Source organism: Arvicanthis niloticus, chromosome 10 (genome assembly GCF_011762505.2).
Source record: "Arvicanthis niloticus isolate mArvNil1 chromosome 10, mArvNil1.pat.X, whole genome shotgun sequence".
NCBI classification, from domain to species: domain Eukaryota; kingdom Metazoa; phylum Chordata; class Mammalia; order Rodentia; family Muridae; genus Arvicanthis; species Arvicanthis niloticus.
Genome location: NC_047667.1, coordinates 52,483,327 through 52,506,781, shown reverse-complemented (window position 1 = coordinate 52,506,781; position 23,455 = coordinate 52,483,327). Strand labels below are relative to the sequence as shown.

The following is a 23,455-nucleotide window of genomic DNA, read 5'->3' as shown; positions in this document are numbered from 1 at the left end:
AGTGGTGGGAGAGGATCCTTTGAAGGTGGCACCATCCCATATGGGCTCTTGGTCCTGCTGTGTGCATAACTAAGCTCCTGCCTTCTAGACAGTTTAACATCTGGTGCTTTGTACAGCTCTCTGATGTCATAAGAAAAGTAGAATCCTAGAATTTCCCACAGAGAGAAGTCTTAAGCTTTTGGAGAGCTTTGAGAAGTGCCTCTGACAGGCATGTGCTAACAAGAGCCCATCTCAAAATGACAAAGTGTCAAAGCCAAAAGACTTATGGGCCCTCCCTTCTGCTTATAAGCCAAATTTAATTCTTCCTTTCCCTTCTAATAACTTATGTCTTACATGTAAGTCTATAGAGTTATTTTTTAAGTAATGTCAAAATTTTAACATCCTCTTTGGTAAAGATAACAGCACCTCCTTGCGTAAGAATGACTCTAGTAAGCAAATGTGTGTCATCCCTCTGAAGAGGTGAGACTGGCCCTCCCAGCCTCCTTTTAGAAAGTAGCTATAGTCTAACTGCTTCCAGGGCCCCATAGGAAGCAGAGCTCCCCATGGGATTGGTGATCAGCTTCTGCCTTGGCCCTTTGTAAGGAGCCTTCTCTTATTCCAAAGACCAGGAACTAAACCTGGGCCTTCTGCAAGAGCAACATGTGCACAACCACTGAGCCATCTCTCCAGCCCTTTTTCTTTAGACATGTCTTTATATTTGTTACCATGAAATAGGACTGTTTATGTTCAACATGTTTGAAACCCTCTGAAGCAAGTGATAGTTCATATCTTAACAGCTAGTAGTATCTAGAGTGAAAGACTGGTCATGTTATGGAGAGTTCACTGCCAGGCCTCAGGCAGGACAGGAGTCTGGGCTGTTCCAGAAACAGCCAATGTCACCTTGAATCTCGAGCACCCCTCCCCAGAAACTCTGGTTCCCCAGATCTGATTCTGTGAGCACACCTGCTCAGTTCTCTCAAAGCCTGCTTTCTCCCTAGTTACATTGCAGCTGGCTGCCAGCTCTCTCCTTCGCCGTAGAGACATGTTCATAACAGAACTGGGTCAGATTTTTATTTTCCAGCCATGTCTACTTAGCTGATCTTGGAATGAGACCTAGAACAGGCCTGGGTATTAGGTGCACTCTGTCTAAAGACCCCAACCTCAAGCTTAAAAGTGAGTGAACAGCCCCTGCAAGATCGCTAATTTTCAGGGCCTTTGAATAAATAGCTTTGGGTTTCTGTTTTTAAAAAGCCAGTGTACAAATTTCAGTCTTTCATCCGTCATTAATTGGGTTTGATGAACTGGGGACTGTTAAGTAGAGATGCTGTATTTAGAGAAGGCACTACTAAGCGAAAGATCCCTTTTGGTGAGGGAAACTGACCTAAAAATACTGCAGTCCACTCCCCACCCCTATGTGAGGGCCATGGCAGCTGCTGGGCACTCCTGGATGCTCTGCTCAGTATTACTGCCAAGTTTTCCTGCACTCATAGTAAGGTCGCCTTAGGATGCCTTTTCATCATCCTATTCCAGTTCAGTCCTAAGGCCAGGCCAGGTCCCTGTTCTTTCACTGAAAATTTCCCTGTGTGATGCACAACCACCATCTCATGCCACGTCCTACACAAGCACTACCTCATACTTTAAAGGGAGCCTTCAGGGTGGCTTCACGTACTGGTACCCACCTGCCCATTCCTAACTGAATCTAATTTATCTTTCTGCCAAGGCAGCCTTCTTTCCTGTCTGCCTTGCTATCCCAGACTTCATCACTGAAATAAGGCTTCAAACATTACTTGTAGCAAAGCATTTATTATGCAAAATAGCAAGCCAGTATAAATTAAAACCCAGAAGATCAGAGGGTTTCCCCATCCATGGTCACAGGCACTTTAATTAAACAATGATATTGCCATCCACTGACTGATTGTCATTGTGCCATTACAGTGGGAGCACTGCAGACCTGGGTGGTCTGGGTCTTCCTGCCACTCAACAGGATGAATGGAGTTCCTGGAAGAAGGCAGGACTTGCTCCCTTTTCTCTCACCCCCTTGTCGTTGGTGGTAATGACACATTCTGTTTTCTGTGCCAGCAAATAATTTTTGTACACAAATTACTTGCACTCTAAAAGCGTGGTCTCCATGAAGGTAAGACATCTTAGCACTTCTGGAGTGCCTGGTACAATGGTCGGGAGATGTGGATGGCACTCTTGATGGTAAGAAGTCCCTTGTCTCTGTTCCCCTGGGCTGGGAACCTTCCTTGAATGTTGCGTCCCTTCTTTGAGCCACCTCTGACTGACACTTGCCTGGGCTCCCTTGTACCTGCCTCTCTGCCTTTCACAATGTGGCCTAATTACATGTTACCTTGACACTGGGAAGTATAACAACAGAAGCCAAATTTACAGCAGGAGTGAAGCGAGTCAATACCAATGGAACAATACACACGCTACCGGGGCTTCTCTGGGGACTTTACAAAGCAAACTGAACTCAGCTAGCTGCAGGAGGGAGTGTGTTAATGTCCCAACCCCCCAACTCCTTGCTAGGGCTGGCCTCTGCCAGGAGAGAGGCCTGCCAGAAGATCCAAAAACAGGGCTGGGGTGTGAGAGCAAGGGGAGCTCTCCCTTTAGAGAGTCCAGGGATGACATTCTGTGTTCAATGCTTTGGAACTGGAGAAGACAAATGTGGCAAGTGGAAGACGAGTCCTCTTCATGAAATGGTGGCTGTAAAATTAACAAACTGAGTTGTGAATGCTTTGTCCTCTGTCCTTCACAAGTGACATCAGCAGGTGAAGCTTTTGAGTGGGAACTCCCCTGGCTGTTAGCGAGGGGGCAAGGTCTGCATGTGCAGGGCATCATAGGTGTCCTTGGTGGCTGTGCTGAGACCCTGGTGAAAGCAAATCACAGAAGAATGAACAAGAGCCCACAGGCACAAGCTTACTCTCTAGAGCTCATCCATGGTCCCTTCAGGAGCCCAGGAAGATCCCTTCATGTCCCAGGTGGGAATCTTGCCTGAGAATGCTGACAGAAAGATGGGTTCTTTGTCCTGCTACAAATGACTGAAATGACAAAAGTCATTTCCAGCTTGATTGTCTCTCAACTTAGACACTATGCCCTGTAGCCCAGGGCCCATCAGATTCTCAACTGACCAAAGAGGAAAGTGGCTTCCCCTTGTCACACTAAGCTGGGACCTGGGAGGTGCCAGAGAATCTGCTACCTGGACCCATAGACAGTCTGGACTAGCCACAGGGAAAGTGGTCTCAGTCCTTATCCAGGAGCTTCCAGGCTCTGGCCACCGTGGTGTATTCAGGCAAAGCTGGCCCCAGTCTGGCTGGAAAGCCTCTCCCTTCCTATTGCAGGGACAAGAAAGAGGGCCTCCTCCAGCTGCCAGTAAGCAGCTTTGAATATAACTAAACTCAGGCAAACCCGGCAACAAGGAAAACGAAGCCACTGAGGGTCCCTGTTTAGAAGAGTGAGCTCTCTGCACATAGTTTGCATAATCACTTGTACTAATTTACATAAACCAGGCACCTGATTACAATGACATTTTCCTTTTGAAGCGGCCTTTCCTCCCCCCCCCCCCAATCTTTCTGCCTACTCTTAGTAAATCTTGGGAATGGGGGACAGAGCTAAGCTAACCCAGGAGGCGAAGGAAGCAGTCATCTGTAGAGGGTCCTTTACCTATTTCTGCCTGCACCTCTTGAAGCTTCCTTCCCACCCCCCACCCCCCACCCCACCCCCCCATAGATAACTGCTATTGTCTGCTATACCCAAGTGGCACGTGGCTCCCACAGCTGAATCCCAACCAAGCTGTAGAGCCATCATGGCAGTGGAGTGACCTCTGGTCTGCTTGACCCTAGGCTTGCTTTCCCTGGCTATTGACAAAGGCTTGTGCCACCAGCAAGCAAATTAATGGTAGCTTCACCTTTACCCGATGTTAGATAATACTGCCCAGAAAGGGCACCAGCAGCTCACCTGGTAAAGGCCATCATGCCCCTTGCCTCTCCGCCTCTGAAAGGAGATTAGAGGGGAAGATAGTTAGTTGTAGAATTTTTTGCTTAACTGCCTCCACTCAAGGGATCAGAAGGGACTGTCTGCTAAGCAGCATCCCTCTCCCTGGCAGAGCATTGCACAGGGCCCCCTACTCAGAAGAACTCAATGCTCTGGCCTAGATACTTTTACATTCTTATGAAATCATTAATGAACAAGGGACCCCATATCAGCACGCAGTAAGCACACAACAGTACTATGAACAGTGACGCTACTTGAAAAGGTTCAATCCTCTTCCAGCAAGGCTTAGCGCAGTCTCTAGGTTTGCCTTTGAGATCTGACGCCTCAGTCCCATGTACTGTCCGGTGACACCTTTGCTCATGGCAGCCGTCACATGGGCTTTTCTTAGTTGGAGGAGGAACGGATGGGCCAGGAAGACTGTGGCTGGCAATCTGTGGCCAGGAGGAACCTTCCTGCCTGGGGCATCAAGGAAGAGCAGCGCTCACCTCGCCTTTCGTGCCAATCTCACTGTAGGCCTCTGCCATCTTGTCTTTCTGCAGTGCCTAGAGGTAGAGAAGAGAAGAGATGACGCATTCGTGTCCTTAACCAGCGCAGGGAGGGCCTTCCCTCAGAAGCCTCTGAATGCTGCCAGGCTCCAGACACCAGGGCTCCAAGCCTTAGGCGTACAAACATTGCCTCCCACAACCAACCCTACACCTCACTCCTCAGCCTGACTTTGGAATCTTCCCTGATCTACCTGTTCTATATGTTGAGCAATTCGCAATAGCTGCAGAAAAATGGGATTTAGAACTGTAAACCAAGACAGGGAAATTGGACAATATAAGGGTTCAGAGGAAGCAAAGAGTCATTTATCTGAGCAAGTCATCTCTTCCTAGCCTGATAGCTGATACCACAGGCTGTGGATCGACCAATCTCAGTGGTATACCACCAGCTGCGAAGGGCACCTTGGTGGCCTGAAACTAGTTTCATGCCAGGGTGGTGGGGTGAACTTTACAATGAGAGGAGGTGCTCAGAATACTCCAGCCCTTGGGTCAGCATCCTCTCAGACAAGCCAGCTCCACACTCCTGTCCAGTGTAGCCTACAGCTTCTGTCCAGCTCTCCAACCACAGGCTCAGAGCCCACAGAACAGCAAGAAAAGGTGAGGGAGATGAGGTGTGGGGACCCTGCCCAGCTTAAGGGACGTTCTGAAGCTACCAGCAGGTAGCACGTGACCATCCAGGGAAGGCCTGGCTTGGCCTAGACAGAAGAAGCAGCACCTCTGCCAGCCCTCTTCCATCTCTCCAGGGTGAACCGTGAACTCTCCCATACTTACGTTGTACACGCCTTCTTGGGGGTTCCTCCTCCTCTGCTGAGGAACAGAAAGGGGCAGAGATGAGATAGAGAGAACCCAGGCTGGCACGTGTAACGACCTCAGGCTTCCTGGCCCGCTGCCCTGCCCACACTCCCCAAGCCTTGCTCAGGCCAGCCTTGGCCCCTGACAGCTGCATGCTTGATTGTGCGCACCTACACACACTTCATGCCCCCTTGCTCGCTCATGCCCTCACATGCACCCACCGTAAACTGAGACCCGAGCTGGGTCACCTCCTTCAGGGCAGAGCCAGCCAGTCAGTGCTCCTCGACACATGTCATTGGCCACAGAAAACAGCAGCACCCTCTCTCTTTGCCCTTCCCCACACCCTCCTGGTCCTGTGGAGGAAGCTGAGGCTGGAGGATGGAACGGGGGCAAGGAACTTTATTACTTGCCATGCGCACTCTAGCAATGCACAGGACTCAGAGGTCAGGGCCGAGTGGACATGTCTGACCAGAAACAGTGAGGACCCTGGGTAGCTTTGAGTAGCACTAACCTTACACTGGAGATTTTGGCCTGAGTCCTGTTATTAAGCGGCCTCACGTGTATCAGAGGAGTCTCCCGGCCCTTCCCTCCCTACAGGGCACAGGCACCTGGAGCCTGATGTGGCCATGTTCCAAAAGGGTATTCAGAATCCAGAACTCCATCTCCACAGGCTTAGCCCTTCCTGTGTGTATCTTGACATCGGACTGTCCTATGGAGCAGTTGGTGCTATCATATGTTGGCTAAGGAACAGTAGCGGGAGAGCTTAGGGTCAAGGCTGGGATCTAAGCACTGAGGCTCCTTATGATGCAGAATGGAACCAAGAAGGGGAGGATGTGACAACAAATGGGTCTTTGTCATCCCCTTGTCCCAGGCCCGATCCGTGTTACTGTGAGTCTGGTGTGCGCCAGCTAACAGCAGCCCTCGCTCGAAACCCACACACTCAGAGACAGAGCGGTTCCCTACCTGTTTGCCTCCCATCTCGGGATCCCGAGCCCGCTTCTTGTCCAAGACATCGTATTCCTCTCTTCGCCCTAGATTGAGCTCCTAAAACAAGAAACAGGACCTTAAGGAGAATGGGGCCACATCACCTGAAACTAGAGTTGGTTTCCCACTCGGTGGCAAAAAAAAAAAAAAAAAAAAAAAAAAAAAAAAAAAAAGCATAGGAGAAGGGGAGACATCTGGGTGGGAAAGGAACTTGCCTCAGCCTAAAATTCTGAGTTCAATCTACAGAACCCACATGGAAAAAGGAGAGAGGTCCTCTGACCTTTATGTGTGCACCATGGTGTACACACACACACACACACACACATCACAATAAAAAGTAAATGTGATTTTTACATTTTATTTGTGTTGTTCTATGTATATGTGTGTGCCCAACGTATGCCTGTACACCACTGCATGACTGCAGAAGAAGCATCAATCAGATCCCCTGGAGCCTGAGTTACAGATGTTTGTGAGCCACCCTGTGGGTGTCGGGGGAAAGGCTGAGTCCTCTGCAAGAGCACCAAGCACCCTTAACTGTCTCTCCAGTTCCTGTAAATGTAATTTTTGGGGGAAAAAAAAAGCATGGAGCAAGGCAAGAAAGCTGGTGGGAACTGCTTCATCTTCAAGCTAGCGCCTGCTACGTTGCTGGAGCATGGTAAATCCCCAAGTCACCATGCACTGATCTGTCTAATGGAGTTAATAATACATTTTCATCAGCATGCGAAATGGAGGCACCTAGAGGGAAATCTCACAGACCAAAGCTCCACTGCATTTCTGTGGGACCCTTTCCTCTGTGCTGTGGCCTCTAGCCTTTTGCAAATTGCTAGTGACTAGAAGTTCTCCAGAGGCGGGGCCATAGCATTCATCTCCTCCTTAAAGCTCCTCATCCTTGCAGCAGTGCTGAGGGGCAGGCATGATTCTGCTCCAGTCAGGATTAGAAACCAGATGCTCAACAACTTGCCACCCAGCCACCAGGCCAATAGCTGTGGACCAGACCTACAGCTGAGCCTGGCCTTGGGGTTTCCCTAGGTCCTAGGACAAGGCTTTCCAGGCAGGTCTGCAGAAGGGGGGACTTACATTGTAGAGCTGGTTGGGGTCCTGCAGGTAAACAGCAGCATCTCCACTCCTGCTGAACTGCGACAGAGCAGAGACAATCAGAACTTAACATCATCTCCAAGGAGGCCATCGGGCTGGCTATAGCACGGGAGCTGGGTGACAGACTCTCCATGCTTGATGACAACAAACTGCATATGCCTTGTTGATGTGGCTAGCCCAAGGTGTAGCAGCTCCTTTCTGAACTCAGTTGTCCTTTCTCTTAACTGTGACCTGACTAAAGTGCTTACAACTTTAGTCTTCAGAGAAGTTAATCATCCCAAGTAAAGGCCTTGGTCCCCGCACCCTGGGTGTCAAGGTGCCAGGTTCTCTCTGTCTGTGTCTGCTGGGATCCAGGAGAACCCTCCTGTTCCCCTTCCTCCAGGAACCCTGAGGACCCTCAGAGTAGACAATGGCTACAAAAAGCTGTCTACTAAGTAGGCACACTCATTACTCATCCAGCCGTTTCCTGAGTGGAAGCATCTTGTTTGCTTAGTGTCCTGAGTGTGTGCCCTAAGTCGACATAACTACAAGTTACATGAGCTGAGAGGAAATGCAGGGTTTTACAGAGTTGGTGCTCTGGGGAGAATCTTACAAATTAGGTAGGTATTTTTTTTTTCCAAATTTAAAAATCATAAAGTAAGTAAGACTTTCTCAAATAAAATCTCATGCCAGAAAGGATATGGGTTCTATGCCCTGGGAAGATGAGACTTCCATCTCCCCAGATGTGTCCTTTCCACAAAACCTATGATTTCAGGCACCAGATGATGACCAATGCTCTGCCCACCATTCTCATTTGCAGATGGGAAAATCGAGTCTTGGAGAGAAAGGCTCGATTGGCCTCCATTAGCAGCTCAACAGCAGGCCCTAAGAAGAGGCTACCTGTCTCTCACCTTCTTATCCTCAACTGCCCAGTATAAGCCAACTGTTTGCCAGCAGAAGCCATGAGAGTCTCACATCCAGGCTTTGGCACCAATCTTCAGTAATGCATCTAGCACTTGGACCATTGACCTGCTCTGTCTGCCACAGATGGATACCCCACCTTCTCCACCTGCCCGCTGTGCATGCTTGCTTGTCTCCTGCCTTGCCCATGGACACCAAGCATAGCCCAGGCCTGAGACTCTCCAATGCCAAAGCCCCATCACACATCCTGCCAGTGGAGGAGCCCACATCCTCCCTCAAGAGCCCAGGGGAACCTACTTTTGCTCTCAGGTACAGGGCCGTGACGATGACTCCGTAGATGAAGAGGATGCCATCTAGCAGGTAGCAGAGTTTGGGATCCAGCAGACCAAAGCTCTGTGCCTCTGTGCCAAGAGGGAAAACGGGTTAGCCACGCTCAATCGTGCAAGAGCACATGCCTCCTACCCCAGGTCAACTCTGTGATAGATTGTAGCCAAAGAAATCATGACACAGACACTAGGTCGAATTCTCATACATCACACAGACCACAACCTACAACCTCTCTCACACACTCAATCTGAGGAAACCCAGCCTGCTATGGCCAACATAGCCATATGTACCAGATGTAATGTGTGCACCAGTGTATACAATGTAACCAATGTACCAGATGTAATGTGTGCACCAGTGTATACAATGTAACCAATGTACCAGATGTAACCACTAAGGCTGGGAAGAATGACGGGGGACTAGGAGAAAAATGAAACTGTCCCCTGTGCACCCAACTTCTGCTTTGGTGACATGGAAGCCCAGCTGTAAGTGAGCCCTTGCATTAACTATGAACTCTGAACCTCAGAAACGTACCTAGGTCTTGGTAACTAAGGCCTTTATACAGTGAGAGAGACCCTAGAGGTTAAAAAATGTGCGGCTCAGAAATTCTATGACTGGGTAAAATCATCTCAATTTCTATTCATTGTCAGTGACATCTGGGTATAGTGGCACACATCAGTAGTCCCAAGCATTGAAGAGGCAAGAGGATTGTGAGTTCAAGACCAGCCTACATGTTTCAGAGCCTCTTCTTTTTAGTTTCCTCACTCCAGAGTCACCTCCTCCTTCCTTTATGATGTTTGTCGCACCACACTCAAAGCATGTATGGTTGGTACTTTCTAGATAAGAAGGGTAGGGGGATGAGGGAAAGGAAGTAACAGTAGATAGAAGGTAGCCTTCCTATTTGAAGATCGTACAAAGCAAGCAAGCAGAGCACGCTATGATCCTGACCTTGCTCCCACTGAGTAAGTTTGCAGCAATTGGACCTGAAAACCGGCCCAGTGTCACAAAACCCTCCCTCTGGCCCTGCCTGAGAAGCACAGAGAGGTCTTGATGGCTTTCCAGACTAACTCCGGGAGCAGTAGCGCCCTCTGGTGGACGCTGACAAACAGTGGGTAAGGCACATGGGCGCCGTCAAGAGCCTAGCTGTGTTAAGTTCAGGCAAGGTATCCTTTCAGCTGCCTCTTCTGCAAAACAGGTTGAAAGTCTTCAGTGTCTGTTCTGTGCAGTGTTTAAGGCGTTGAGCTCACTCATTAAGGTCCCATTAGATTGCCGCCAGAAACACACGCAGAGCAGGCAGGTTGTGACTATGCAGAAACCTTTCCTCGGCCCCCACATACCATGGAAGCGGTGACTTAACTCTCATTCACTGACCCCATCACCACATCCCTGAAGCCTTCTGTCCTCACCATTTCACTCCAACTCTCATCCAGGATTCCTCGTGGCCCCAGGTCCCTGTTCAGAAACCAACTCAATCCTGCTCAAAGACACTTCAAAGTGTGGGACTCTGTGCTGCAGCCCCACAAACGTTTCCCCCACCCCCCACCCCAGGCCAGGCCGGAAGGAGCTCACTACCACCCTCTCCCTTCTTCAGCTACCTCGTGTATTCCAGGCTGGCCTTGAACTTATATAGCCAAGGACAACCTTGACTTGGCAATGCTCCTGCATCCACGTCTGGAGTCCTGGGATTTACAGATGTACACCACCATGCTTGGTGGCTCTGGGGATCAAACCGAGGACTTCATGTATGGTAGGCAGACACTTTACCAACTAAGCCATAATCCCAGCCCTTCCTCCTTTATCCTCTCTGCTCCCTTAACCTTAGGGATGCTCTCTTAATTCCCTCACACCCTTCGCTTCACCTGGCCCCTCCTCTGGACTACCTCTACTGGCTCTGCCCAGCAGGAACCAGAAACCTGAGTCCCCTGGTGACAGTCAGTGAAGGGTGGCTGTTGCAGAGCCTAGATCCCTACATAGTTCTCTGGATCCAGACTTCCCTTCTCGAGCTATAAGCATCAGAGGTCAATGGCTGCATCTTTTTCATTTTGCCTCCCGCCTCGCCCCTCCCCCAACACCATGCCCAAGACAGGCATTCCTCAAATTTCCTACAGTTGAGAGGAGGGTACGGTTCAGGTTCAGGCTCCAGCCCTAGGCTACTCTTTGCTCTAATAATGACCTAAGAAGCAAGCCAGCCCCCAGTAAAGGCCACCGAAGCTGGAGCGGTTGTTGTCTTTTAGGGCTGGAGAGATGTCAGTGGCGATTTACAGGGTGGTTGAGATTCATAGAGAAAGCCAGGAGAAAATCACTCCGCTGCCTGTCGTGTGAAATGAGAACAGAAAAAAATACTGGACAGTAAATTTAGAACAAATAAGAAGGGATATTTCTTTGTGTTGTGCAGAGTCAGCACGGTAGGTGGCAGGCGGGGAGCTGGGCACACCCCCTCCCCCAGAGATGGATAACAGGACAAGTTTTCCCACTGTCTTTGGAAAGAGCAGCACAAGTTTTATGGCCAGCAACAAAAGTGCTACCTGTGGCAAGGAAAGGGCTTTAATCCAACCCTTTGCACGGAGGGTTCCTTTCCTCAGCCCTATAGTCTGTGTACTGAGAGAGGTGGGCCTAAAGAATGCAGCGATAGCCCAGGAAATTCCATGCAAGGACTCGGGACCTAAGTCCGTCGCATAATTTATTAGCTATTTGTAGAGCATTGGCTTGGTGCCAAGGGCTGCAGAACTGGAAAGAGGCTGCGTTTGGGGCAGGTGGCCTCTATTATTTCACATTCCCGCTTACTTGTTGTGTGGTCCTAGAGGGTAACCTCAGTGCTCTGGGCCTAAGGCCCTCTGTCCGTAACACAGTCGGGAGTGCTTATATCTGCCTTAAGGGCTATCTCAAGGAGGCTGTGCCGGGTGGTTTTCTATCCTCTGTAAGGTCAATAGTGTCTGATGTTTAGGCATTCACCCCAGCAGCAGCTCTCCCCAAGGCTAGGATTGTCTGGTCTCACCACCCCATCTCACCATCTGCCTTGTTCCTACCTGCTGGCAGGCAGAGACCTGACCAGCTCCTTCTCTGGGCCATTTGCATACCCTGCTCCCCTCTGCCACAGCCCATCCTGGGCAGAGCCCTCAGACCTTCCCAGAAGGTATCTAAAGGCTGCCATGGCAGCAGCTTTCTTGTACAATGGAAAAGTCACTTTATCTTATGTTTCCACCCACGCTTTAGATCCACAGCACCCAGGAAAACTCCAGCATGTGAGAGAAAGCCCAGGAGCCAGTTAGCAGTTCCAGGGCCCCAGCCTGCCTGCCTGTTAGAATGGGCTCCCTGGGCTCCCTAGGCTCTCTGTAGAGGTTGACTTAACCACTCTGGGATAGGTCCTGGGTAGGGGGACTTCAGTACTGGCTGGGGAGACCCAGAATCCCACAGAGCTGATATAGCCCAGAACATGAAGACAGAAATTTGGCCTTCTATAGCTATGCAGCCAGACCATCTACACAAGAGAAAATTTCACAGTTGGGTAGAGAACCACACTCATGCTCTGTGTCTCTGCTCCAAGGCAGTGGCTACATGCTCCTGGCTCTGACCATCTCAAGCCTCTGTTTCCTCTCCTTATGGAGGGAGTAACATTACTTATCCCCTTAGAGATGGGGGAGGAGCATAGTCAAACTCACCAGGTAAGGAACCTGGTTTGTTCTCATAATGCTCTGGCCAGAACACTTCTAGTTTTACGTTAAGCCCATGGGTAAAAAGCTGTTGTCTTTGCCTTGTGGCGGGACACCTGGAATAGACACTCGGTGGAGGCCCCTAGGGCAGCTAGAGACAGCTCAAGGAGCATCTGTCAGAGTATCCATCAGTTCAAGACTAATGTCCTTAGCAAGAGGGAGCCCAGCCATCCCTGAATACCCCATTGTCACTCTCACAGGAGCCATGACACATGAGCGTCAGAGGGGCAGCTTGAGGGGATGAGAGTGCTAACAATCTCATTCCTCCAATGGCATGCACCCCAGTGCATCCTGTTGTCAAGGGCTCCCAACCGGGCTCATGCTTCTCACAACAGGGTTTATTAGGTTTTAGTAAGCCTGATCCTCTCAAAGCTGCTGACACACCCCCGCTGCGTCTTCACACCTAACTCTTCCAGCAGATCCAGCTGAGGAGCTGGGCATCTGCTCCACACCTTCAAACCATTTGACCACAGCTTCTGCTGTTAAAATGACTTCCCGAATCTGATAGAATCTGAAGAGTACAAAAGGCAGGTAGAAAGCTTTGATTGGGCCCAGTTCACAGCTTGATAAACTGAGACCACAAGGTTGAAGTAACTTCATCAGGAACATTTGCCAACACATGGCCAAGCTAGAGTGTTTGCCTGACACTGGACACTTCCTCATCTCTCAGTCTGGGGAACCTCATCTTTAGTGCAGGCTCCAGAAACCCCACCTTCCTGTGAATGCACAGCCCTTACTTTGGACACTTGGTCACAGTAGTGTGTGACCACATATGTCACTTGGTTTAGTTCAGCGAGTGCTGGAAAACGGCTGGTTCATTCTGCATACAGTTTAGAAAACTCGTTCTCCTTGCATGGTCTGGTTTAACGCTCAGAGCAATTGTTTACAATTCCACCAAGTCCGTTGGTAATTGTGTTTTCACAGATAAGAACGGAGCTCCCATAGGTCACCAAGCTGGAAAGTCCCTGAGTGCTCCTGGAGTAAAGTTCCTTCTACTCTACTTTGTCCCAGTGCCTTGGGGATTCCTTTCATCAGAATAGCTCCAGGCCTTCACAAAGACTTCTTTGACCAACCCTCCAGCCTTAGCTTGAATAGGTTAGGGTAAGGAGCGCTCCACCCACCAACCCCTGGCGAAGAGCGCTCGCTCTTTCTCAGTCTTTGAATGTCTAATTTATAGGACATAAGAGCAAACCTTGAAGGGGAGCCAACTTGAGACCAAGACCTGGTTCTGTTACCATGTGACCATGATACCACTCTAGCCACGCCCACTACCCCTGCCCCACTCTATGATCTGTCAGACCCCATGAGGTACTCAGTACAAAGGACTCCATGCCATCCTTGGTGACCATATGGCTCACCTAGGTAGGAGCGGCCACCTTCATAGCACCTGAGCTTCCCCTGTTTGGAACCCTAGCTTAGGACCCTGGTTCTTACTGACATCCATCCCCACCCCCACCTCAGACTCAACTGACATGACATTGTAGGTTAAGATTTTAGAAAACAGGAAATCATGTGTTCTCAGGAAGGCAGTGGCAGCAGCCGCGGTGGGGGTGACTGTGTAGGGCAGAGCTGGACCTGGTGCCAACCCACTGACCACACATGGGGGCACACACACTTTCCCATCAGAAAGGCCTTTAGTCTTCATTGCAGCAAGAAGGATGTAAGATAGATACATGGCATGTCTGTGACAGTCCACTAGTGGATGATTCCTTCCGTGACTAGAACCAGGGGTGAGTTTTATGCAGACTTCACCGTGACTTTTACTCTACAGATGGGGAAACTGAGTCTCTTGAGAGGTTCTTAGACACCACCTAGTTCTACTCTTGGGGGTCTTGCTGGTCTTCAGAGGACCAGAGAGAAGGGTTCTAAGTCTTTTCTTCAACGGTCAAGCCTATGTAGCAGATTATGTTCTGGCTGCACTGCTTGCTTCAGTTGTTTGAGGCTGAGAGGGGGAGTTATTGATACCAAAAGGTCAGGACACACACTGGCCAGGCTCCTCAGTGCCTGGCTTTACCTTCAGTGCCTCTGATCACCCTGACTTTCAAAGCAACTCTCCACAGTTTACAAGTACCACATGTCATTCCCTGCTGTAAGTTGCCCCAGGCCCCTCACCCTCCAATGGTGTACGGATGCATGGATTTCTGTTCTGTTATGAAGCTGCAAACCTGGACACTGCCATCTACAAACCACACATCCCCACAGACAAAGATCCTATGCAAAGAAAGGGACTATTTTATTTCTTAGATTGAGTGATCCTGGGCTGCAATTTTTCCCTTTCTGTTTATTTCCATTAAAGTTGTGGTTTGCGCAATATTTCTACATTTTTCTCTGATTGTATTTTTTACCTATTTTCAAGTAAAATAAACTCATTATAAAAGTGCAGAAAGGTAATGAAAACTATCAAAATCTCTCATAATGTCATGTTCAAACACAGTTACGTATAACTACAATAACAGCTTGCCTTCCAATGAGTCTGCCCTTTTTCACTTACAATCACCCTGAATCAAAACATTTTTTTCTGGAAAAATCAAACCAAACCAAACAAAACAAAACCTTGCTCTTCTTTCTGTACTATAACTTCTCATATGTTATAACAGTTTGTGTTGTTTTATGGAACAATGCTTCATATTTCAGGTTCCTTCACAGTTTTAGTGCGTACCTGAAATCATTTTAGCATCTGCTTATGCGTGCTTGTGTGTGTGCATATGTGTATGAATGCACATGTGTAGGTCAGACAGCAACTTGCCTGAGTTGGTTCTCTCCCCCATGCGGGTTGAAGGAATTGAATTCAGGTCATCAGGCTTAATAGCAGGTGCCTTTCTCTGCTGAGCCAGCCCCTAAATACCTTTTTTTTTTTAAAGGCCTTCTTGTAATACCTTCAGTATACTACAGATGGAATATATAAAGATCTTGTAAAATGATGCATTGTAGGGTTGGGTGGGGTATCCCTTACAAGAGAAGCAGAGGCAGGAAGGTCTCTGTGAGTTTGAGGCCACATCTACATATGGAGGCTATCCTGGGCTACATAGAAAGACTTAATCTCAGCAAACAAACATTCAAAAGAGCCAGTGATGCATATACAAAGAACAATATACATGGGTGTTGTGTATATTTACGTATCTGCATACATCAATAGAGACAGAGAGGAGACCCGTTCCTTCCTCTTGATGCCAGCTTGGGCATGTGGCTGCTGACTGTCATAGCCATGGTCATGTTAAACACTGGCTCCCTCCACACTTTCGATCAAAAATGCTTTTAGAGTTGTATTTCATTTGATGGTAACAATGGACTGATGTAAACTTGGAAGCCCCGATTTGCTCCATTTTTGCAAATAAAGAGACAAAAGGTCAGGGGGTGAAATGACTCTCCTGCGGTCCCTCTGCACGGTGGCAGTGGCGAGTGAGGCCAGCCTCCCCAGGCCTGTGCTCCTTCTTTTACAGCCCTCTCATTAGCACAACTTAAAAGAAATCCTCTCAAATCATGGCCCCCATGGCAAATTGCTAAACAGGATTTTGCCATTTCTCTGAGCACCTAACTTGTTTCATAGAAAAAAACCTGGTATACAGAGATGTGTACACGAAAGTGATCATTGTATCATTAGCTGCAGAAGAAAAAAAAAAAAAACATGACGATAACAGAAATGTCCATTGACCAGAAATAAAAAAAAAAAAAGTATATTTATATAGCAGTTTTAAATGCCTACAAAAGACAGAGGGTGTAGCTCAGTGGGCAGACTGTTTGCCAAGCATGTACAAAGCCCTGAGTTTAATCTACAGCACATGTAAGCCCAGCACTGAGAAGCTAGGGACCAAAGGATGAGAAATTCAAGGCCAGCCTGGCCTATAAGAGACCCTGTCTGAGGAGGAAAAAAAAAAAAAAAAAAAAAAAACCCACTTTGCACTGACAAAAGAGAACGCCTTCTGACTGTGCTACCATGGAAAGATCTCTGAGAAAATTAGGTTTAAAAGAGCAGGCAGTACACTCTACAGTGGTATATATAGTAATTTATGTAAAAAAAAAAAAAAGAAAGAAAGAAAGAAACATATAGGCTACATAGGTAAAAGTGCATCTAGATGTAGTTTTTCTAAGGATAACGAAAATAGTGGAAATTAATAGTAGCAATGGTTTGTGGCATTGTGGATACTCATGCCACTCTGACACACAGATGGTAAAGATGGGGCTGGGATGAAGTAGTAGAATGCTTTCCTAGTGTGGGCAAGGCCCTGTGTTTAGCCACCAGCACTGCCTCTACCCCCCAAATACCTAAGATTTACCATAATAATGAAGGTAAAATATATATATACTGAGATGAACTATACATACTCAAAAAAAAAAAAACAAAAAAACAAAAAAACAAAACAAAACAAAAAAACCCAGGGGTTGTTGGGGAGATGGCTCAATAGGTAAATGACTTGCTGGTCAATCAGGAGGACTTGAGGTCAGATCACCAGCATTGACATAAAAGCCCTGTATCTGTAATCCTGGTGGTGGGGTGGGGAAAGCAGGAAGCTTAGCTCCTGGAGTCACATGAGTGACTCCAGGCTAGGTGAAGATGGATGCTTTTAAAACGTGAAGAATTGTAGACACAGTCCTCTGACCTCTGGCACTGCACACACAAGACCAGGTATGCATGCACATGCGTATACCACACACATTTTTTTTTTTTACTATGTACATTTGTAGTGCACACAGAAACGGTAAGAGCCAGCCACTGTTGCTGTGGTCCAATGATGTAGAAATGAGCCGTGATCACTGTACAAGTCCCCAACACACGCTTAAGCACCAGTGGGGTAGGGCAGGTGAGATACGAGGCAGTCCTTCAAATCCAAGAGTCCCCTCAGCGGGTCCCACCCTTAGGCAGAATGGGGATATTTCCTAGATTCTCCCCAGGTTTCTGGGCCTCAGGCTGCTTAGGTTACCCAAAGAAATCCAATGGAGCCAAGAGAACCAGGAAGGCTGCAGCTGGTCAACCTCTTCCTGGAGCTGATCTTGGTGGCCCGATTGTTCAGGACACTGGGTGGGAAGAGGTTTTACAGCACCTAGAGCCGGAGCAGAGCTGAAACCCAGGTTTCTGTGGCCTAGTTCATCTTCCTGCATTTGGCAGCTCCCAGAGGCGGGGATGTCGGTGGGGAACAGCGGCTGTCCCGCGGGGACCCCCTCACGCTGTAGGCTCTTTCGTTGGCAGCGCAAAGTACTGATGAATCACGCTGTGGTTGTGTCACCCTGCCTTGCCGGGATTGGAGGCTGGGAGATAGCATGCCATTCTGATCTTAGAGCGATTATGGACTGTAAAGAGGGGTCCATTCACTATGCCCCGGGACTTCCTGCGGTGAAATCGGGGTGCGTCCCGCGGACACACTTGAAACTAGTTGCTGCTGGGCTTTTCTTTCCTACAGCACTTAGAGCCCTGGCGTGCGGGGAACGCATCCTGAAACGTGAGGAGCAGTGAGCAGGGAGGGGACATCAGGGATGGGCCGCTGCCCTACGCTCCGTGGCTGTCCCGCCGGCTGCTGTGCGTTTACCGAGAGGCACCCCTCCCCCTTGGCCCGCAGCTGCCTCCCCGCTCGAGGTTTCCTGTCGAGCGGCACCATCCCGGGCTGGGTTATCGCCGGTGATCTCCCATCTGAACCGCTCACACTCAGCCGCGGCCGCCCCCACTTGTGGTCCCTTTCCCCGGAACCGCACCGCCCCCGGACCTTTCGCAGAGCCTCCAGCTCGGGAGCGCTCGGGGGAAGCTGGGGGCTGCTTTCTGACATCGGGGAGCTGGTGTCCGGGCGTCCCCCCTCTGAAAGTCAGGGAAAGGGCTAGTCCTCTGTCTGGGCTGGGAATTGTCACCACGCGCACCCCTGTCCATGGTGGCACAGGCGGGGACCAGGGGCCGGTTTCGCAGCTCAAGGCTGTGTGGGCTGAAACTAGCAGGTGAGGGCTGGTCTCCGCCCCAAAGTACCCTCCACTTCCCTCCCTGAGAGAGCGGGAGGGGGCGGGGGTAGCAGAAGAGCTCTCTGCTCTCGCACAGGGGGGGACTCCAAATGTCGTCAAAACTAACACTCTCAGAAGTCGTTTCGAAGCCCAGTCAGCTCGGAGATCTGGGGCTTTCCTGGCTAACATATCCAGCAGGTGGAGAGTCACTGATTTTATTACATGGGGCATTCCGGTATGGCTTCTTGGGAGTATAAACTAGAATGAGATATGCCCAGGGTTGTGTGGTTTCCCATTCGCGACAGGAATGAGGAGATAGGCGTTGCTGAAGAGACAGTGGCTATCTGGCTATCGGCCTATGCTGGCATTCAGTAAGTTGAGCTTATCAGTTCTCATGAGAACACACTCAAGAAAAACTACAGATACACATCATTTCCAACAACAACAACGTGGATGAGCTAGTACGGAGGTGTGTAGAGAGGGTTGGTTCTTCACTGTTTGCCTTTGAGCAGAGCCCATCAAGTCAGCAAAAGGGTTGTAAAGTCTTGGTGTGGGTCTTGCATTGGAATCATTTGTGCCTCCAAAGGTGGAGTGTTCAAAACTAGTTCCTTGTCGTGTTGTCATGTCTTTGGGAAGCACCGCCTTCTGAGGTGGGTAATCTGGAAATGTCTACAAATATAAATATATCCACCCCCCAGCATTTGTTGACTCACCACTCTCAGAGGGAGGGCAGCCTCAACGGGAATTAGAACCACACTCTCTCCCTTGGTTGGATAAACACCCAAGAGACCTATGACTTTGGCCTTGTAAGGGTCCCGTGTTCATCTCTCACATTCTGTCTTGTCAGTGTGGACACTGTAGCGCACACCTTTATAAAACACACAAAGAAGGCCCTAGAATGTTCTGTTCTACTTCCAGCCCCACTTTCCTCCCATGATGCCAGTCTCTGAGGACCAGCTGGGAGGTTGCTAGTGACTACCTTGGGAGACATCACCCCACCTGTGTTTTCTGAAACAGGTGCAAGATACCAGCTTGCTTTTGGTATTGGAGCCATGAGCCACTCAGGGCAATTTAGAAACTCAACAGATTGCTTGAGATCCGGTGTGTGTGTGTGTGTGTGTGTGTGTGTGTGTGTGTGTGTGTGTGTGTCAGCGGTTAGGCTGGAAATAAGTAGGAAACCTCATTCAGGCTGTGGCATATTCCAATCTTCCTTCCCACAGTTACTTTGTCACAGGGAACAACCCTACCCCCCAACCACCCCCCACCCCCAGACCAGAATGACAGCAAAGACGAAAAGAATGAAACTGGAACCTTTCCCCTGTCTAGACCCAGCTGATTTAAGGACTGAGAGCAAACTCCCAAGCATCTAGCAAGAAAAGGCCCTGCTGTGTAGTGAAGGCAGGAGAGCTCATGCAAACCTGCTCTTGAGAGCTGGCCCTAGCGCTCCCCACCCAGAACCTGCCTATGTCCACCCAACCCCAAGCTTTTTAAAGCCCTTTTCAGCTTTTCAGTTCCACCGAGGATCCCTCCCCCAGGAACTCCAGCCCACACCAACCTCAAAAGTACTCATAGTTTTGTTTTGTTCTTTGTTTGTTTGTTTGAGTGCAAAGAGCACTTTATTCTACACTGCCCTTTCCTATTCAAAACCTCCGTGTTGCCCAGGACAAACACCAAGTTTGTTAGTTCTTTCCTCTCTACCTGGTGGGAAGCCAGGTTTTAGGCAGCCCCTCCCCATCCTCCCCCCCCCTTAATAACATAATTGCTTGGATAATTAGGAGACTGATTGATTGGTTAAAGGCCATTAATGCCATAAAATAAAGGAATCTTGTGGCCTACATTTCAAAGAGCCATTGTGTGAGAAGAGACTCAGAGACCCTGTTCCTCCCACCGGGACCTCCACCCCCACTATGTGGGAGCTTTGGCCAAAGCTAACACTCAACGTGTGTGACCTTTGTAAAGTTATTTCCCGCCCCCCCTTTGTTGTTGTTGGTTTTTTGTTTTTGTTTTTGCTTTTGTTTTTTATTTTTGTCTCCTAAATAAGTTGTTAACCTAGTAACTTCTCTGGTTTACTCCTGTTGGGTCCCACTCTGGGATCCCAGGTTCAAAGCTAATCATCAAGAGAAAAATTGCTTACAATTGCTTCATGAAGTGGTTACAAAGTGTCAGATTCCCAAACTGCCCTTCACTTTCCCTCTGATCCAGGAGTTGCAGGCCTTGGCAGGGGCTTGACACTCTGAGCTTGTCATTATAATCCTAAAGCAGACTGACCGTTTCTGTTTTCCCAGGTCAGGCCCAGGCTGTGATCCTGCCTCTGCCCTGCTTTTGACACAGGCCCAGGTCCTGTTGGGTCAGGAGTACTCTGGATCAGCATCCTTCTGATGGTTGATCAAAAAACAAACCCAGAGTTCATCTGGAAGGGGCTGTCAGCCTTCTGAGAAGACCAGCCAAGGTTCTTAGCTTGCCAAACCTCTCCTCTTTCAATATCCAGCATAAACCCCTTCTGGGCACATTTCTGTGCTGTATCAAGCAGGATGGGTTTTAGTGGGGGACCTGTTTCTACTCTACAGAGTAACCTAAAAGTCAGAAATCATGGGGTAAATTTATAGTTAAACAGGATATCAGTTTAGCTAGCTGGCCACTGTGCACCTGTAGACCCAGCAATTCAGGGGCAGAGGCAGAAAGATCACTGGTGTCCTGCATTCGAGACCAGCATGACTCAAAACAAAATATACAAGATTATTTTCAAATAATATATTTAAATTTAAATAGTAGAAATGTATATAATTGGTGATCTTTTCAAAACATGTATTAAAAAATATACTACCTCCACTGTATGTCCAGGTCTTTTGGAAGACCTATATTTTGGGGGTTTTCTTTTTTTTATTATTTACTTATTTTATGCATGTGAGTACACTGTAGCTATCTTCAGATACACCAGATCCCATTACAGATGATTGTGAGCCACCATGTGGTTGCTGGGAATTGAACCCAGGACCTCTGAAAGAGCAGTCAGTGCTCTTAACCACTGAGCCATCTCTCCAACCCTGTTTTGGGGGTTTTGTTTGGTTGGTTAGGTTTGGTTGTTCCATAGTAACAATTGTGTCCATCATTTTAAATTTAGAGGGCCTGAGAAGGTGTCTGGAGGGTTGAAGAAAACATGGAGCCTGCTTTTCCAAACTGTAGTTAGTATTCTGTTTGTCGGTTTTCCATGCTGAAGCTTGTGCCCAAAGCCTCCTGTGTGCCAACCTCCATTTTAAAAAGTAAATTTGGTCACATTTTTAATTTTTCTGACACTCTGCTGTTCTGGGCACATTTTTGCTAATTATTTGATGAGAAGTCTCCCTTTGTTTAAAACAAAACAAAAAACCCTGAAAACTCTGCAAGGTCGGAGACATTTTATTTACTTTCTGTCTCTATCAGCCAGCACGCTGTAGGAGGCCATAATAGTGTAAGGACGCGTGCTTTACACCAGTATCCTCCCTTCGGGGCTGAGCCCACAGTGAAGACCTCCCATCCTTCCTGCGCCATCAACTCTCTGTGCCTGGACTTCCCAAAAACGTTTGACGAAGAGAAATGCAGCTTCAGAAAAATCTGCCCGGTGCATATCACGGTGTAGAAAAGAGACCCAGTTTTTTCCTTAGTCCTGCCGCTTGCGGTGGCTTTTTTTCTGACTTCTGAAGGCCGGGCTGCTTTGCTAGGATACAAAGCGCTCACATTTCCCAGCCTGGGGATGCTAGAGTAAGTGAGGTTGTTGGAGCCCCCCGACTTCATAATCCTTTCCTGGAGGTGTGTTAGTCAGTTTGGCAACCCTCGGGTGCCCAGCCCACGCCCGGCTAGCACCCGCCTGTGACGTACTTGTACTTCGCGTGGATCAAAGGCCCGCAAAGCCTGCGGCGCCTGCAGCTACCACGCTGGGGACTCACAGGGAGCGGACTGCTGCGGGTAGGGGCGGTGGTGGGCGGAGAGCACGCCTTTGTGGCTGCTCTGTCCCTGAGAAGGAGTGCACCCTGCTGGCCTCCACCCCCAGCCTGGCTTAGTGTAGGGTGGCCAGCCTAGGGCAAGCCGCACTTCTCAGAAGCCAGGACTTCTCACCAGGATGGCCAGGAACCCATGAGAGCCGTGGGCTGCACCTTAGAGCTATTTCTGTTGACTAAATCTGTTTATACCTCATCTACCAAAGAAACACCTCAAACACTTCACAGTGCTTTCAGCTCTGGCTTGTGAAAATATGGGTTATCTGGTTATTCTTTTGAGCCTCTTATTTACCCAGCTTCTACAATGCATACAGATACATAATTTTGAAATGAGAAAAAAAAAAGTCAAGGTATCACTTTACAAATCTCATCAACCAGACCTTCCTCTGCTAACCTCCAGCTCTACCAATTCCCAGCTGCACTTCAGTCTGTGACTACCTAAATTACACTACATTTACACACACACACACACACACACACACACACACACACACGCACGCACGCACACAAGCACGCACGCACACAAGCTGGTCAAATACCCAACCTACACAGACAGAACCCAGGCCCTCTCAGGAGGGTGGCATGGCTGCAGAGACTGATGGTGGAAGTGTGTCTTACTCCCTCAGAGCTTGACATTCTCTCTTTACTTCCCAGGACAAGGTCTAAGTCCAGTTTGTAGCTGTTCTGAAATTCCCAGTCAGCATTGTGAGCTTCTCCCCAAATACAGCCTGGGCACAGCCAGGCAGCCCCAGCTTGGAAATTAGCCCCTTCCTTGTCTTTGAGCCCCTGCTGGTAGACATGTCAGCCCCTGCTTGAGGATAGAGTCTCTGCTCTATGGTCCTTAGTGCTGCTTCCCCTACCTGGGTTCTGCCTACGATGTCAGAAGAATAGACCAGCAAAGAAGAGGACAGACTGATGCCCCAACTCCTGCAAAGGTCTGCCTTCCCTCCCCTTTTCTTCTCCTGGGCCATCTTGTCTTCAGGCCTGCTTTTTCCACTTTGGATTTTTCTCCCCGTTGCCTCCTCTTTGCATTTCTCCCCACATCTTTTTTTTTTTTTTCCTCTGCCATCTATTCTTGCTCCTTTAATTCCATTTGATGAAATGGTCACTGCTGGAGTGACATAGCTTGTCACCTCTGATAGCCTTAAACATCTTGCCACCTGGCAGCTCTGACCATAAGGGTTTGGGGACCATTCCTTTTGAGTGATTCAGCTTCCTGGGGGACCAATGGCCATACTACTTG

General features: G+C 48.8%; 1 protein-coding gene across 2 annotated transcripts in view; it reads right to left on the bottom strand.

Annotated features, from left to right (window-relative positions):
• Positions 1-2,079: 2,079 nt before the first annotated feature.
• Cd247 (CD247 molecule) overlaps positions 2,080-23,455 on the bottom strand; it is a 73,762-nt gene continuing 52,386 nt past the window's right edge. The window contains exons 2-8 of one of the 2 annotated variants that reach the window (XM_076941536.1): positions 8,583-8,686; positions 7,368-7,424; positions 6,270-6,350; positions 5,286-5,318; positions 4,458-4,514; positions 3,937-3,972; positions 2,080-2,848 (exon numbers count right to left, since the gene is read on the bottom strand). In XM_076941536.1, the coding sequence (XP_076797651.1) occupies positions 2,783-2,848; positions 3,937-3,972; positions 4,458-4,514; positions 5,286-5,318; positions 6,270-6,350; positions 7,368-7,424; positions 8,583-8,686 (434 nt within the window). In that variant the 3' untranslated portion in view covers positions 2,080-2,782. Of the gene's footprint in view, positions 2,849-3,936; positions 3,973-4,457; positions 4,515-5,285; positions 5,322-6,269; positions 6,351-7,367; positions 7,425-8,582; positions 8,687-23,455 lie in introns of both variants that reach the window. The other variant, XM_034513663.2, reaches the window with a different exon arrangement.